Genomic DNA, 17,949 nt, shown 5'->3' with positions numbered 1-17,949 from the left:
GCTGACGAGGTAAGACCGCAATAAACGTAACACTTAGGACCATCATTGGCGAGCAACGTAAGAAAATTTTTCATTATTACGAAATTTGAAGTCTATAGCGGTAAGTTTTTTTGTTTTGTTTATTGTCCCATTTATGGTAATAATTTCATATTTTATGTAGAATAACCATGGACGATACGGAAAGTGAGTGTTCCTTTCATTCAGCAAGCGATGACCCGCCAGAATGGACACTCCTGCAATATCCATTATTGCCACAAGAATTAAATTTATTAAACCGACAGCTGGAGCAGATTGTGTACCTTTACCAAGCAAATGCTGCCTACCACAAGGCTCTGAAAGACATATCGAATGAGAAAAGCATCTCATTAATTATGGAGCCGAGTTTTTATGGCCGACATCGAGCTGCTTCTGTATTGACGATAGCCACGGACCAACGGGCATATGTCTTCGATATTTTATCCTTGGGTGCCATTTTCCCAGATTTGGCTCACATATTGACGGCGGACAGCCCAAAGAAGGTAGTCCACTACGGTCATCGCATCGCTGATCAACTTTATTATCGGCACAGTATCGAATTAAACGGAACTACAGATACATTTGTGGCTATTTGTCTAGCGCGACAGGACAACAAGCCCTGCACCCTTGCCGAGGCCATATCAATGGTTTTTGAATTGCCATTAAATGAACTCCTCTGCGAGGAGCTCTTAGACGTAAGTTCTAACACGGGTAATCCTAAATCTCTGATTGTCATTGTTATTGTGTGTTTCAGATCAGCTTATCCCGCCAAAATTTCGCTGGCCGACCCTTATCTTCAGGCCAAGTTATTTATTTAGCTAAAATGGCCATTTTACAAACCAAATTATTAGATCGGCTAATGGATGACAAAATGGCCCACAGTATTCTACAAATATCTAAAGTATTCAGTAAGCAATTTCGTGATAATCCCATATCAAGTGAAGTTGCCTTGGGTATGGCTCCACTAAGTCGCTATGGTTTCCATTGCATTGATCAGCAATACAACTGAATTACAGGAAAAATTAAAAAATTAGATCGTAAGCATTAGCAACTAAATTTAAGCATGCTTATGAAAATCAGATTCAAAGAATCGCAAGTGGTAAACATTTCAAGAACAGTCACTTGATTATTAAGGAACATTGTAAAGATCTTAACATCTTTAAGGCATTTCCTTTCTGCTTACAATTAGCTAGAAAGATGTATACATAACAGAGAGATGCATGACTGCATTTAAATAGGTAGTTTATAAATTATGTATGTGTATTAAGTTTAAAGCGATCCAATTTCAAGTGTTACAAAACATTAGAGACAGGTTGCCAGAAATAGCTTAGCACTCTAGCCTATAAATACATATAACAGTAACTCATTATGTATACAATTTTAAATTAAATTGGGCTGATTTTTTTTTTTTAAATATTAAAATAGTCCCCACTGAAATGAATCTGAATTGAGCGAATCATAATTGAAAAATGTTTTAATTTCTTTTAAGATACCTTAAATACAACAAAAAAATAAATTAAATGAAGTAAGTCGTCTCGCCGACTTAAGTATACCATGCACCAGTAAAGCAAATATACTTTAAATTTATAATAACAAATGCATTTATGTATTTTTACAAAATTCTGTTAACCCTTCCTTAGATGTACGGCCCAAATCCTTGGCCCATCCGTTCACATATGGTAGGCATTACTGTAAGCCCTCGCTAAATTAAGGTTAAATTAAAAAGTATATTTGGAGATAATTAATTTCAATCCAAAACAAGAAAACTTTTCTGTTTTAATTAATTATGCTTATTTTGAAGTAAAAAAGATTCATTGAATTTGCAAATATCTTTATCATCGGTAAGCAAACACAGTGTCCGGCACTGAGCAAACTTTAAGCATTTGTAAGAGCTTTAAGACACAATTAATAATAATAGATGAAGGACCCGTAATGTATGACACATTGATGGCAGAGTGCCCGCAAGATTTAATGGACCTATTAGAGAAATGCTGGCAAAAAGACAAATACAAACGACCTTCAATGGATTGCATTGTGGATGAACTTAACAATCTTTACTCCTTCCCACTCGCTTCACTGACACATTGGGATTCTGCAGAGTCCTTTGGGAGCCTCGATTATGCGTTGTATTGTAGATTTAAAGTTATCTTATTTTTATATAATCTTCGCTTTTAATATATTTTCCTTCTTAAAGAGTTAGTAGCTCTTGCATTTCTCATTAGCTAAGAATCTGACAATCATCGTAAGTCACAAAAGTCGATAGACATCCTCCAGCACCATAGGCAAATGTACGATTGTAACGTCTAATCAGATATAGACCCAGAGGAACCATAAAAGCCATTATTACAAACAATATAGCAGCTATGATTTCCTCACACCGAATATCCCCACCGAATCTACGTCTGAGAGAGTGCATATAATTTTTGGATGATCTAAGGATTACGTATACTCACCCACACTTTGGTCGAGTGCTCGAATAGGCAATATTCGGACGCTTAAGGGAATAGCCAGAGTCCTGGTATTTGGTAGACCGGACCGGACGCACATCGTTGCGAAGCCTGCGTCTGTAGATGGTTTCGACTTTCCTCACATTGGACTGGCTCTGTCTAACAACCAAATTTCCGTTGATTGTCTTTTTGTGGCAGGTGCAGACTCCACATGAGGACGATATTTGCCTCTCTACATTCATTGCTTAAGGGCTCATTTGTAGAAAATATATATTAAAATGAATTTGGAGATTCGAAAATGTTTTAACTCTATAAGGTATCCCAAAATTGGCCTACTAATTATTTATAAACTTTTATTTTATTTATGTCAATGCCATTTAATAGTAAGCGATTCCAGTGTTATCACGGATCCATTCAAGATGGGAAGTAACTCTGGTGAAACCAGAAGGATCGCCAGATTGGCAGCCATTACCAGATACCCAGGAAGTGACTCCAACCAATTTAGCATCATCCTGCAAGACCAATGGGCCACCAGAGTCACCACTGCAAGTGGATTTGCCGTCAGGAGTAGCCACACAAAGAATAGCCTCAGGTTGAGTGCCGTAACTCTGAGAGCACTGCTCGTTGCTAATGATCTGCAAGTCGACGCATTGCAGCCAATCGGGTTGTGGACTGCCATCGTAAATGCCACCCCAACCGCAGGCTACAGCCCACCAACCAGCGTACATATTGTAACGGTCATTAAAGCTTGGCAACTCCACCTTGTTGACCATGGAATAGAAATCGACATGGGGGGTACGAATCAGAGCAATGTCGTTGCCATTCACATTGGGCCAATCGGGACTTTGGATAAAGTCGCTGCCGCTGACAGTGTGGGTGAACTGGGCATCGGTACGCCAGGTGGCTCCGTAATAGAACCTCCGCACCACCAACCAGCTCCATTAGCCGAGAAGCCCAAACCAACGGTATAGGGGGCCTTGCCCTCGTAGGCTGGATAGCCATTGGTAATCCTTCCCTCAATTTTATTCGTCTGATCCTTGGGATGAATCGTTTTCTGCTTGATTGTTCCAGCAGAAACAGCGGCAATCGCCAGAGTTAGTACAATGAAAGCTTTCATTTTGAATTTCTACTAGAGTTCACTCCACTCCATGTGGGTTCTTATATAGGCACACACACAGCTCCTCCTCCTATCATATCATATCAAGCAAGACACTTGCCAAATATCTGAATGGGCGAAAAAATTCAAATACTCGGGCTATCTATTCGAAATGTGCAATTATTGATTAAATCTATTAAATTGGTAAACAAAATAGGTTTCTAACTCTTATCTTTAGTAAATGGGTCTGAGGAAATATCCCCTTAAAATAATCTAAATTTAAACTTGAAAAATTGGACCCCCTATCAGTATATAATTTATTTTAAAGTTTGTACATCCATTTTATTAATTTATTTTCATTCAAGAGCCTAACAAACGGAATCCTTGAATGAGATTGGTAGTAAATGGTGCAGCAATTTGTATTTAAACATCACAATTTTTATTTATATTATTTTCAAAATTCGAATTCGATATTTTTCAAGTGCTTTTCAACGCTTGTAGTACTTACCTTGGTAAATGTTTACTACTACTACTCGAGATTTCAAACTGGATTTTTGCAAATTTCTAAACGATCCAACAAATGTTATAATAATAAATGAAACATTAATTTTGATTCGATTTAACATAAAAATCGCAATTTTTTGCAAAAAGAAATAGTTTTTGGGATTTTAATTAAAAGACAAACTAACTTGAAAATACACCCACCAATGTTTTGAATATTCCAAAATTTTAACAAGTTAGAGTTTCAAGAAATTAAGGATTTATTGACTATGGATCTGTGAGACTTTATTCTGAGATTTAAAAGAAAATATTCTCTAGGCAGAACTTTAGACTGGAGCTATCTTAATGTTTTCATAGCGCTTTACATGGGATTTCATATAATGGTCTTTTAATGTTGATTAATTTTGTCTCTGACATACAATTTCAATTTCTTTGTATTGATCAACTTTGTAATCATACAAATATGATTACATATACAAATTACAATAAAAAAAATGGAACTCGATTTGGTATTTGTATAAAGTTTCGTCTCTTATATATTTTTGTAATAAATTTGTACACACTTTTGTCCTTAAACTAACAGCCTTTCAATTTCCTGCTGTATGGAGGTAATCTGCGACTTCAGCTGGCTACCCTCGTTGGTGGTCACAGAGCAAGCCACAATGGGTCGGGAGACACCGCAGGCGCGTCCCAAAGCCTGTTTCGAGCGCACAAACACATACGGCACGTTCTTGTCCTCGCACAACAATGGCAAATGGAGCAGAATCTCAATAGGCTCGGTGTCACCTGCCAGGACCACAATATCAGCCAGGCCACGATTCAGAGTTTTAGTGGCTTCATTGGCTCCCTTCCGCAACTGATTGTAGTTGAGGGCCTGCTGCAGCAAGTGCATTATCTTGCCAGTCAATTGGGCATCGGCCAATGGGAATGCTTTCGGGTTCACTTCCTCGGTCTAAACCAAATTTTAGAAGTTAATCATTGCATTTGTCAGAATGATTTATCTACTTACCATGTTGGGTTTTTATTAATGCTTTTTATTCTGGTTTATTTAAACAAATTTAAATGCAACCTCTCGGCTTGTTGCTTCACTGAGGGCAGAATTTCAATGAATTAAACGTTTTACAAAAAACACGTGCACGGTAAAATACCATTATGCGGTAAAATCCCATTATATGCTAAAAGAGCGAGATTTAGCTATTTTTTGAGTATTTTATAGCTAATAAAATACCTTACAGCAACAACAGCTGATTTTTAAAATAAGTTGGCATCCCCCGACACGAGTTGGCGCTTGTTTGTAATTTTGCATTTTGTTTGTCCAAATTAATATCTGAAATATAAAGTTTAAATATAAATGGACGAATCGTTTAGGTTGATTTAATTTTAAAAGCTTTAAAATTCTAAATTTAAATTAATTTATTTTCAGTGGCTGACATCGAATCTGTTCATGCAGCTGCAGAGAAAAAAAGAGTGGTAAGTCTATAAGTGGCCGTAAACATTGAAATTAATGTTTATTTGGATAAACAAATGAATTACACATAAACATATACATATATTATATTCATTAATCTTCTTCAATCTTAACTTTGTTTTAAGCATTTGCTTAATAACCTCAGAGGGTTGCATTGAATTTTTTTGGTATGGCTAATGCAATGGCCAATGCAATTGTTCGCAAGATTGAAACATCCTCCACTAAAATTACCCGTGGAAGATCAGAGTGCCAAAATTGTAGACCACTAATGGCTAGAGGAGGGCGATAATCATGAATCACCCGATATCATGCCAAATCGTTAGGTAAAAGTATACGGAGAAGTATTCAGTCATATCAAAAAACTCTAGTCGTGTTGGACCCTTACGAAGTGTACATACATATGTACATACATTTGCTGGAGCTGTTGAATGCCGGCTACAAGGCAGATTGCTATAAAAACAAAGATTCACCTGTCGAGATGTCATTGGAGTTCACGGCCAGGCAGAGCGTTGTGAACGGCTTGGATGCCAAGCAACAGACGGTTACAGATAATAGAAACTAACCTCTCCAATGAGGGTATTCCTCGTAAAGAACTGAAAGCTGAATTTTTCCACATAAACGACTATTATTAAGATATCGCAGGGACATATCTGGTCTAGCATTGATGCTGATCACTTTATTTGTATCTTGTGAAATGTGGTTAAAAGACTGTTATTTTTTGATAAGATTTAAGTATACGAGTATAAGTATTATTAGGAAACTAAATACAATTGGTTTGGACTGAAAATAACTACTTCATCATGGTCATAAATTGTATATTTGCCACTTGATATGACTTGTGAAATAGATCCCCTGGGATAGGCAAGGAACATAGAATTGCTATGATAGAAATGATGTATTTCATATTTGGCATATTTAATGTACGGTTATTGAATAGAAATTAAACATTTTCTTTTATTAAAATAGTACGAAATAGCACAAAAAGACTCTTACCAAATACGTAATTGACTGAACTATTGATATAATTAACGTTTATGAATGAAGATTAAAACTTTTCAAGTCATCGAATCTAGTATTAGTACAGTTCTCATAAGTGTATCGGATGATTTGCTTTTACGACGAATTATAGAATAAATTGCTCTGCACTCGAATAGAAAGCGCGGTACATGAATTATACAAGACCAAATCAGTCTGCTGTCGAATGGGGAGGACGAGGGGGGGACAATCGCCAGTGCCAGCATCGATGAGCACGTGACACCCAAACCATGAACAGTCATAAAGTTTTTGCTGATGATGGTGTGCTCATCATCAGCATCGTTGCGTGCACAGTCGACTCGATTCGAGATGCCGAGACAATCTGTGGCCTAGACCGGCTTATAAATGATGCACAACAGCCTTGCTATGCTGTGCTGTGGGCGTGGGAGTGGGTGTGGGTGTGGGCGTGTACGTGTGTTGATAACTCATGCTGAGACCGATGGCTGTGCAGACGTAACTTTTAAGTTCGAGACTTCAACGCTCCGTTTGTCAGGCTGTAATTCAACGCTATTTACGTGACCCCCACCAAGAGTCGTGTCTGTGGGGTTTGGCGCCGACACCGCAGCATGCTGCCTGAAATGATTGCCCAGGGCCGCACACACACACACACACACACACACACTTATACACAGGACACGGGAGTGAGAGTTGTATATTTGCCGTGTAGGCATGTCGCCTGCGTATGGGGGTGATGGTGGCGACCCGTTTAGGGTGGCTAAGGGGCGGGCATAGCATGTAGTAGTCAAGCGTGTGACGGCAACAAGGATAACGTCCAACAAGGAGTGCGAAAATCCTTGTACATGCATGCATGCGATGAATGTATGTAAGTTCAGTGTGTATATCCGCCCGCAGCTGCATTTTGGGGGTTAAAGTAACGAAACCTTTAGCCGCATTGCCTTTATCCTAGTTTCAGTGCTCACATTTCAAATATCGCTAGTGAAATAGTTTTATGGAAGCCAATTCCTGCTGCTGAAATATCGGTTCCATTTAAATACATACATATGTATACATATATATTCTTTCTTAAAGTTCTCCTTAATGTTTCCCCATAAAACATTAATTGATTTCTAATTAAATAAAATGAAATCTGAAATTAGTTGGGTCTAAATTAGAGAGCTGCATGAATGTCAAAAAAGGCACATTCGAATTAACAACGCTCGAAATGAGTTGAATTGAATTGAATGCGAAACGTCATGAATTTGAGTGAGTGAAAGCGCTCGCGAAAGACTCGGTCGTACGACATTTAACCGACAATAGACGAATTGAATGAGTGCGAATGCCGAAAAATTTTCAACGCCAAATGAATTCATTCGAATGCCAACAACAATTTTTTTTGGCTTTGTCATGCTTGAAGCAGAAGAAGAAAAAGGGAAAATGCAAAACAAAATTTTTGTTTTTATATTTATTATTTTATTATATATGTATGTATACATTATATTCTAATTATAATTAAATTAATGTACATATGTTAGACTGTTTTCCATTATGCCTGCCACAACTGTCTCCAACGAAATGAACGATGCTCAAAATGTGTGTGCTACAAATAGAATAATTCGAGTGTGTTCGGCATTTCCAAAGTTTTCACTCGGCTTTACGCTTCATTCTATCGAATTCACTCGAGTGAGTGACTTTGGTTATGAGTTCCAGCACACAACAACATTCATTCACATTTAATTCATTGTGTGCGCCTCACTCACTCAATTCAATTCAATTCGAATGAATTCATTTCAGCGTACGTTGTGAGTGAAGCCATGCAGCTCTTTAGTCTAAATCTGTTTTCCCTAATTGTAAATAATTAACTTTACTTTTGGGAACATATGAAGTAGAGTTTCCCAATACATCATACAGGAAATAAAATCTATATTTTAAATTGTTTTCGAAATCGAATTTCAGGCTAATGATAGTGATGTCTAAGCCTAAGGCTTTAATTGCTTGTACTTGTAAACAATAGTTTTGTTGAAATTTCGATATTCAAAACTGGTTTTCTCCAATCCCACCACTGATTAAGAGGAACATCTTGCAAGTATTTCTATTTATCATATATTTTTAAATTGCTCTAAAGTTATACCATAATCTTATGAGAAATATTTTTAAGGTGAAGCACCAAATAAATTACCTTTATTATTGAAATTTTCTTTATTCATTTTGCCAATAATCCAAAACGGCGAATATTAAAGAAATCATTCGTGTTTTGTTTAGAGGACCTTTCGATTATGATCGACAAACTTTAATGTTTTCTAATGATCGACACTCGATTAAATGTTTTTTTGACAAAGAAAAACTTTTTCTATTTAAGAAAGTTTTTTTTTCTTCTGAGCCTTGCATAATTTGCCTTAAGTTTATTTGAAACTTACTTGTAACTAAAGATATATATATTTGAGGCAGACTTTGAGAAACTCTTCAAATTAACATATACATACACCAACTGACAAGATTGTCGACTGTTAATTTAAATTCAAAATTTCTCCAATCATTTTGTTTTACTTGTATTAATTATGTCGTCCGATATTGAAGGAATGTTTGATCGTTTACTTACATTACCAGGAGCTCAAGGAGCGATACTTGTCAATGATGAGGGCATCCCTATTCGCACCTCAATGGATGTAACGTCTAGCCAAAAATATGCTGGCAAGATGGCACCATTGATTAAAATGGCGCGCAGCATGATAAGTGATCTGGAGCCAGGTGATGATCTTAGTTACCTAAGATTGCGTACTCGCAGAAACGAACTAATGGTGGCGTCTGAGAATGATCATATGGTTATATTGATACAAAATAATGCCGTCCTAGATCAAGCCAGACGTACGTCTGCCCAATCAAATAGATTTGATGGCAGGAGCAAGTAAGTCTTCCGTTACTACGGACTTAAATAGATGCAAACTACATGGACATATTGTTTATATGAACGTTTATTGAACAGGGCGTTTTTAGGTGTCGCAAAAGGCGTTAGGAGACCCAGGAACTCGTAGTTCCAAGAGTTCCGTCTTCCACCTCATCTCCCGCCTTCCACCTATTACCGCACAAAACGCATATCGCTAACTGAGACACATTCCGGGGGTCGGTTAAAAAGTGCGCAGTGCACATCATGCGGGCAACATAAACCGAATGACATAAACAAGCTGGCGCAATTGGACTGAAGATGGAGTCAACTTGGTGGTGGCATTCATCCATCCATTCGGTCGACTGTTGGGTGGCAGTGACATGAGGCCGTGTGGTGTGGGGCCAGAGTCAGTAAAGAGTCCTTGCACGAGCTCCCGCGCAAATCCCAAACACAGCGACAGAAACATCAGCAGAAGCAATACAACAAACGCAAAAATTGTTAAGAAAAAACGTAAAATAAAATTCCCGACCAGGCGACACAAATTGTGTACGTATTTTTTTCATTTTTTTTGTCGTCGTAGTCGTTGGTTGCCATTGTCGTGGTCCTGCGTTACGTCCTTTTTGAGTTCGTTCCAATTGCTGGCAACAACCGGCTGCCGTCACGCCATCAAGCATTCACGCCAACAACAACAACGACCAAGAGAGCCGCCTGTCGCCTGCACTCACACTCATGCCCACACACACACACACACACACACACACTGTGAGCATTACACGCCTCCGCACGCGTCACACGAAAGCACGAAACCAATTTAAGCGCCCACATTCTCTCACCCAATTAGTCGCACACACACACACAGAAGCCCCCAACCCAGCAATTTCCCCCCAACCACTACTCCAACTCTCGAGTTTTTCACCCAATCCCCACGCCCACGCATCAACACACACACACATACACATAGAGTCGTGCTTGTTGTCGTCGTCGCCGTCATAGTCGTCCACCTTCTCTCTCTTATCCTTGTCCGTCGTCGTGTCGTTATCCTCGCGTGCGCACGCTGCATACTTTTAGGACCAATAATGACAGCTTCACAGAGTATATTGGACCACGAAGAAGCAGAGATAGCAAAGGAAAAAAAATCAGAGATTTTTATAATCCATTTAAACGCATACGTGGTTTTCAGAGGCTTCTCTTACATTTTCATAATCATCCAATTCAAGTATTTATTCACAACTAGAAATCAAGACCTACCAAGATCAATTTAATCAAACTAGGCTAACCAAATTTTAAAGTACTATACTATACTATTTTTGGGAAATTTTTAATCTTTATGTACATATATCCTTTCGCAGAACCTATTAAGGAAAAATTGAGAATAAAACCCGTTTTTAACAACTTTGAACATGGTTTCTGTATAAAATAGTGGCCTATTGGTTTTTGAAAGTTTTTATTCTAAAATATTAAAAACACTTCTTGTTAGCCTTAAACAAAATCTTTTATAGAAGTCACGATGTCTTGGGACACATTTTTTCCTTTCCTTATTTAACTTTCCATTTCTTCTGTCTTTTGTGAAATCTATGATATTCTGGAAAACGAAACAGTCAACAAACTGTCTTTAAAAGACAAGGCTTCAATGCATGGCTTGATTAATATTTCAACTCCTTCTTAAAAATATTTAATTATAATTAATAAAATTAATAATTAATAAAAATAATTATTTTTCAAACAAAAGCATAAAACGAGAAAAGGAAAACGATCGATGGAAATTGTAAAACGTAATTAACCTCTTTGAAACTCGATTTCTCAACTGTTATTTATAATTTTAATTATAATAACTTCTATTCAAATAAATCAAGATTCTAGAAATCGATTTATTGTTAGCTCTGCATTTTTGTTTCTGTGTGCGTTATGTGTCTGGTGATTATTTATAAATCTAAAAAATATGCTTTTCCCTTGGATATGAATTGTTCGATCATTTGTCTTTTTTTGCCATGACTATTGTTTTTGTTGTGGTTGTGCCATCATCAACGCCATAAGTAGCAGTCAGCAGTTGCCTTTAGTGCCAGTGGCAGTGCCAGTAACTTGTGCGGCCTGATGGTGTCGGTAACTACGGGGATTGGGACCGAGGACGTGCCCAGCCACAAAAACACCAACAACAGCGAAGTGAAGTGTATACCGTGTATGTGCGTGTGTGTGTGTTTGTGTGTCTGTATGTTGGTACGGCGGCAAGCGACACGATAATCTCGCACGTCGCATTTTTAGTGTGCTGTCGGTTGCGACTGCCACACCCACATCCATACCCACAACCACAACCCTCACAACAACTGGCAACCGGCAATCCGCCCTTGCACCGTCACCCTCTAATGCTGGCAGCTGTATGAGAGTTCTGGATCTGGTCCTGGCAGAAAGCCAAATGTGGCAAGTGGCTGCTGCCCCTGTAAAATGAGAGCTAGAGAGCTGGAGCTGCAGATGGAGTTCTCTGTCTGGTTTGACTTGCCACAGTGGCGAGGGGCAAGAAGACCGAGAAATGCTTTCGAATTGCCATGACAATCAAAACGCTTACAGGTACAGTGGGAGTTAGTTGGAGAAAAATAAACAAAAACATATCTTCAATGCTTGTTTAGTTAAAATATAGCATACTTTTTGGGGACATTTTGTAGCATTTGAAATCGATGAACAAATTTTGATGGTTTATATCTTATATTTAAGAAAACAATAATATTAGTTAATAAATCTTCTTAGGTCTAACTTCAATTCACCATATGCAGATAGATCTGCCTGTAATTAGGATCGATTTCAAATCGACATATCAAATATTTACCTTTTGCGTATGTTAACAAAGATTCTGAAGGATTGATTTCTTTCTTTGTTTAGAATTGGGTTTTGGTACACCGACTTAACAGTTTCATGGGTCTTATGAGTATATTCGATCCTGTTATGGGTAATTCCACAGTGTGACAATATCAACAAGCATAGCAAGTCCTGCAACTGTCTGTGCCTGACGTTGCCGCCTATCAGACACACACTTCACTTCAAGCTGCGCCTTTTTCATGCCGTTTCACAGCGACTTAACTTGGTGTGTGGCTGGATGGTTTGGATGGGTGGGTGGCTGGGTGTCGTTCGAGGATGGGAATGAGGGTCTGAGTCTGTTTATTATCGCCCAGCACCCATCAACGACCTCGACTCGTTTTGGCACTCTCAACCCACCCACACAAAGCAAGAACTTTGACGTTGCCGCCGTCTCGTTGTCAGGCGACAACGACAAATAAAAAAAAGTTTGGCACAGCGCACGGAAGCATGCTGGCGGCATTCGCATAACGATGTCGGTGACTGTTCTCCAGCTCCTGGTCCTTTTAGTGCTTCACCACCATCTCCACCACCATCACCACCACCATCATCGTCGTCTCACTCTATACTTAAATCCAGCTACAGCACAAGCGTTCGTTCGTTCGTTCGTTTCGCTCACTGCCGCAGACTGTGGCGCACTTTTTGAAGTTTGAGCTAAGTGACATGCTGTTTATTGTTGAGAGTGTTAAAATGTGCGCCCTGAATCTACACGCCTGTGTGTGTGTGTGTGTATGTGTGTGCGTGTGCCAAGCTTGAGCACCGCACACTGCTTGAACGTCTGAATCTATAATACTTGTACACAGTGAAGAAAGAAAATAAGTGAAAGGGAAGACATATCCAATAATGATATAATATAGACTATTATGGTAAGGACAGATATATCTATAGATAGGGGGTCCTGATGATCCATCGAAGCAGGTTGACCGCATTCGCAGTATTTAATTGTATACCGTTTTATTTTAAACTTTGAATATATTAAATATGATTGGACAGCAATTTTTAAGGTGTTCTTTGTTATAATCCATAATATCTAACACTTGAATATGATGGTAAATTGAGGAAAATTAGAACCAAAAAATTGTTTTGTTCGAATCATTTTCATATAGAACTATTGGTACTTTTTCTATCCTATATCTATATTCTAAAATTTGTTAAAAATATGAAAAACAAATTGTTTAACTTTCTATAGTATACTTTTATGCGCCTCTTTTCCAAAACCACCAGATTTGGACTTGATGTCCAAACACCGAGTTCATATTCGGAATAAGCCTATCCGAATCAGTAAGGATCACCAGAAATCATGTCGTCCTGTGTAATATATATTTTTGTGTCCTTTAATTAACACGGTATTCACGGAAATCGAGGCATTGATAATGAAATATTCTTCTTTAAGATATATGAAAAATTGAAAAGATCACGAAACCTATAAATCTGTTAGGTTAAGCTTTAAAATTTTGTAGCGAAATATTTAACAGACAATAAATTAAGTGAAATTAAATTTAATAATTCATTTGAAATATAACAAAATGTAAAGCTAACAAATTCAGTTAACTGTTATTCGGATCAGTTTTTCGAACAAGAAAACTTGTAAAGTATCGTTAGGTATATAAATGCAGCATTTCGATAGCCTCTTAACACATTTTTTCAAGTGCATTTCGACAATTGGTTCATCTCTATTCTGTTTTTGTTTTTTTTTTTTAAGTTTTTTTTTTTTTTTTGCAGTGTTGCTTTCACTAAACCTTCTGCTTGTTCACGGTTCACGTTCTCGCCGTCATGCCGCCACGGCAAACATACAAACAGACAAGCGACGACGGCAAGGCAACATGGTCGTAATGGGTGGCGTGAAGGGTAGGAGAGGGATTGGTTGCTGGTAGCACCGATGGTAGCTATGTAATCCATGAATATGTGTGCCCAGGACAGTAAAGTTGCCGGTTGTAGAAACGGCAACAGAGGATGGCAACTGGCAATGTAGCCGTAGCCGTAGCCGTTTGCCGTAGCCATAGCCGTAACCGTCCATAGCACGTACTTTAGAAATTCCATGCAGATGTGCGCCACACGCCGAGACGTGTGTTTTGATTTTCTGGCAAAAAACAAAAAAAAGAAATAAAAAAGGAAAAGAGGAAAAAGGACGAAGCCAAAGCTCAACGAACGAACGAGCCCGCACCCTGAAGGAAAAACAAGCAAGTGGAACTTGCTGCTGGTGGAATTTAGGGAGGCAGCAGCAACAGCAACTGCAAAGGCAACGGCAACGCACGAAAGAGCAACCAAGCGAGCAAACCGTGAAAAAGTGTCGACAAAAACAGCAATGTCAACGGGACGACAGCCAACCAGCCAGCCAGGCAGTCAGTCAGGCAAGTCCCCCAAAGGAAAACAGCAGCTGCACTTGTTGGTGTGAGTAACGAGCGATGCGACGGACGCGCCTTTTGCTGAGTTTGGACAGACAAGGGTTGAGTTGGGGGGCGTCGGGGCTTGGTTGGGGGACATTGAGTGGCAGAGAGGGTGGCAGAGAGTGGCAGGCGACCCCAACACTAACGGAATAATTGCAGCCAACTCCAACCACCGACCAAAAACTCAAACCCAAACGGATGCCAGACGAACAGGCGGCGGCAGCTTGCGTTTGAGTTGGCTGATTTCGCACACAAAGGTCGTGTCGGTGGCATCGCAGTAGATGGGGGAGGAGGAGGAGGAGAAGAAGGAAAACGTCGAGCAGGAGGTCGACTGAGCTTGCTCTTTATTGTTTGTGGTGTGGGCGCTTGAGTATGGGGAATGGTTATGGGTATGAGCTATGCTGTGGCTGTGGCTGTTAGTGTGGGTGTGTACAAGTATGGGATTTGTGCGCTCCATATCCATCCATGGTGTTTGGCGAGTGTCGTCTAGTTGCCATTGCTGATGTTGCTGCCTGGTACCCTTGTACCCTGCATTTCGAGAGCAATAGTTGCTGGCGTAAATCAAATTTCGTGATATTTCACGAAAATGTTAATACTTTTCAATTTACAGTTGTCCGGGGCATTATAAACTAAACTTTATTTATTTTTCAATATGTTCTTGCTGTGTATTCTTAAAAGCTGGCCAAAGCTTCAACAATTTATTGACAATAAAAAACAAGTCATTTTGAAAAATCTTTACTTAACATTTACTTATGTATTTAACTAAATCCATTTAATTCAAAATAAAGTGAAAGTCTCTTTAATTTTTACAACTATGTTTTTTTAGTAGAAAAGGACTTCATCTAATAATTCAGTGAATATTTAAAAATTAAATTTATATTTGTTTAAAAAGGCAATAAGTTTTTGGCTTAAAACTGTGTTCTTATAGTTTTTACTTAACTTCCTATTATATTTAATATTCAACAATTTCAAAACAAATATATTTCTGAAAATTTATATTCTAACATTCAATGAATCATGTTTTTAGCCACGTTTTCTGTGTAAAAGTGAAAGGTATCTAAAAGTCGAATATACTGCACAAACATATCAAAATTGTTGCTATTGTACTAGGCATTCCATTGGAGCTGGTTCTGGTTGCCTTTGGCATGGCATGTGGCCTGGCATAGTATGGCTTTTTAGCCGCAATGGCGGGGCACTGCGATGGGTTGCCACGTCCGCTCATTCATCCGTTACGGACGACCGTCTGTTCTCTTCAGACCCACCAGACCTCCCACCCCTGCACCGCTTGACTGGTTACATGAGAAAACTTTGAAACTGGAGACATGATAACGGCCTGGTGCGGAGCAAAACAGTTGGACAGCGGACATCTAGGGACGGACCGACAACCCGACAACCGTCCAGTCCCCAACGGCACCTCCCTTCACCACTTGAACGAATGGCAGTGGCAATGTCTGATTGTTAGTTGGATTTAGATGGTGAGGAGATGGTGTGGCTCTCGGTATGGTTGTGATTCTGGTTCTGCTTCTGGTTGCCACTTGGCAGCTATAGAAAATTGTCATAGGAATCATCATCGGCTTCGTTAGATGTGGATGTGGTGGTGGCCTCAGTGGTAATTGCGGGACATTTTGTTGCCAAAGTGCTGGAGCGTCGACGGAAATGATGGCAGAACTGGGAGTTGGTGGCAAATGCGGAAAAATAGGTGTGGGCTGGCCAAGAGGAGGAGAAGAAAAAAACAGGTTGGAGGACGATAGCAACACAGATAAACGTTGAAAGCAGGCAGGTGGCTTATGTATGCGGTGGGGAGTTCTGCTTGTGATTGGGCATCTCTTTGGGCATTATTTTTCCTTCTTTGCTTTTTTGTTATTTCTTTTTTTTTTCTGTGTGCGTAACTTTTTATCCACGTGCTCATCCTTCACATTCAACCCATCTGCCTCATGGCCTGACTGCTGCTTGTCACAGGTGCTCTTGCCGCTGCTGTTGCTATTGGAATGAGCACCGGGTCGTATCCGTAATGGCTAAAGAATTACATACTCACACTAAATTGGCTGAAGCAGGAAACGCTGTCGTTGCTTCATTAAGCAGAATTTCAGATGAGGCCAGACTCTCTAGACCACGGCCACGGAAGATGATGCTGATAGCTGATGTCTGCAATAGTGTAGGAAAAAATTAGTTAAAGACCAAATCGGGTAATATCTAAATTATTATAGATAGTATGTATTTACATACATACACATGTTTATGGGTAAATGTAGTTTCGGTAAATGCATTCATGTAAATATTATCAGTAAGATAACCATTACTTTTCTTTCGGTTTAAGAACATGTAAACTGATGGGTTCAACAATAGATCAATTCGTTTATTGGATGAAAACTGAGTTGGTTTTAAGAATAGAAATAATTGATAATCATGCTGACCACTTACACAAAGACAATGGTCCAGCTTGAATGAGTTTATATTCTTATTTTCTTGCCTTTACACGAGATGTAAAGCACTGTCAATCTCTTGTACTTAAGAAATAGTAATACTCTATAAACGATCTTTTCGACTGCCTATAGCATACTTTAGAGAGCATATAATCTGATTTTGATCAAAATTTGACTGTATTTTGTGACACTGTGCATCCGCTGCCAATGCCGATGTGCCCATGTTGTTGTTATTGTTGCTGTCGTTGTATTTTGTATGCGCATGAATTTAAGTGGCGTCAGCGGCAGACAGCTGAATGTACATTTAGCGTGCTGTTTGCCAGTTGTTTGTGCGTGAGTTTGACTCTGTGTGTGTGTGTGTGTGTGTGTGTGAGTGCTTGTGTGTTTGTTTGCCAATGTATTACACTCGCCAGGCTTGCCACTCCATCTCCATCTCTTTATCTTGCTTCAGGCGTAATGCCAACAGGAGCAGAAAGCAGCAAGAGCTTAACTTCCTAACACGCCACCAATTAATGGCAAAAGAAGAAGGACGAAACGACGTCTCCGCCTCCGTCCCCGTCTCCGCTTCCTCTTCCATCGCCATCTGCGTCACCCGCCATTCCAACCACAGGATGTGCGACTGTTTGCAGATTTGTGCTTAACTTGAAGGCAAACTTTAAGTTGTAGACCAATGCATTTCCCGTTTAGCAACTTAAGCTGTAACAAATGTGTTTTATAGCCTGTGAAACCAAAATGTATCTAATATAGTCGATTCCTAAGACTCCTTCCTATCTATAGGGGATGGCAATGCACTGAGATTCGACTTCATCGTAATTCCTAATGATTCAGTTTTATTGAGATGGAGACATCTTTTGCGAATCGCTTTCGTTTTGTTGTTCAGAAACAATCAGACTTATTTATCTCTCTGACCAA

The 17,949-nt window shown here is 39.2% G+C and overlaps 4 protein-coding genes and 2 pseudogenes across 4 annotated transcripts; 3 read left to right on the top strand and 3 right to left on the bottom strand.

Annotated features, from left to right (window-relative positions):
• Positions 1 to 39: 39 nt before the first annotated feature.
• LOC137572806 (protein Exd1 homolog) lies at positions 40 to 1,477 on the top strand. The gene is made up of 3 exons (XM_068284646.1): positions 40 to 100; positions 161 to 710; positions 770 to 1,477. The coding sequence occupies exons 2-3, from the start codon at positions 168 to 170 to the stop codon at positions 1,022 to 1,024; spliced, it is 798 nt and encodes a 265-aa protein (XP_068140747.1). The 5' UTR covers positions 40 to 100; positions 161 to 167; the 3' UTR covers positions 1,025 to 1,477.
• Positions 1,478 to 1,722: 245 nt separating this feature from the next.
• On the bottom strand, positions 1,723 to 2,755 carry LOC137572963 (uncharacterized). Its single transcript, XM_068284826.1, has 2 exons — positions 2,469 to 2,755; positions 1,723 to 2,417 (listed from the first exon to the last, which is right to left on the bottom strand). The coding sequence occupies exons 1-2, from the start codon at positions 2,702 to 2,704 to the stop codon at positions 2,234 to 2,236; spliced, it is 420 nt and encodes a 139-aa protein (XP_068140927.1). The 5' UTR covers positions 2,705 to 2,755; the 3' UTR covers positions 1,723 to 2,233.
• Positions 2,756 to 2,839: 84 nt separating this feature from the next.
• Positions 2,840 to 3,579, bottom strand: LOC137572889 (serine protease 1-like; annotated as a pseudogene).
• Positions 3,580 to 4,564: 985 nt separating this feature from the next.
• hoip (NHP2-like protein 1 hoip) lies at positions 4,565 to 5,216 on the bottom strand. Its single transcript, XM_068284563.1, has 2 exons — positions 5,069 to 5,216; positions 4,565 to 5,011 (listed from the first exon to the last, which is right to left on the bottom strand). Exons 1-2 carry the CDS (start codon positions 5,069 to 5,071, stop codon positions 4,631 to 4,633), a joined length of 384 nt encoding a protein of 127 aa, XP_068140664.1. The 5' UTR covers positions 5,072 to 5,216; the 3' UTR covers positions 4,565 to 4,630.
• Positions 5,217 to 5,337: 121 nt separating this feature from the next.
• Positions 5,338 to 6,447, top strand: LOC137573036 (replication protein A 32 kDa subunit-like; annotated as a pseudogene).
• Positions 6,448 to 8,967: 2,520 nt separating this feature from the next.
• robl37BC lies at positions 8,968 to 9,925 on the top strand. Its single transcript, XM_068284812.1, has 2 exons — positions 8,968 to 9,404; positions 9,483 to 9,925. Exons 1-2 carry the CDS (start codon positions 9,058 to 9,060, stop codon positions 9,529 to 9,531), a joined length of 396 nt encoding a protein of 131 aa, XP_068140913.1. The 5' UTR covers positions 8,968 to 9,057; the 3' UTR covers positions 9,532 to 9,925.
• Positions 9,926 to 17,949: the final 8,024 nt, after the last annotated feature.

This window comes from Drosophila tropicalis, unplaced genomic scaffold (assembly GCF_018151085.1).
Source record: "Drosophila tropicalis isolate 14030-0801.00 unplaced genomic scaffold, ASM1815108v1 contig_393, whole genome shotgun sequence".
Taxonomy (NCBI): domain Eukaryota; kingdom Metazoa; phylum Arthropoda; class Insecta; order Diptera; family Drosophilidae; genus Drosophila; species Drosophila tropicalis.
Note: the sequence above shows the minus strand (reverse complement) of the source record. Positions and strands in the feature narration are given on the sequence as shown.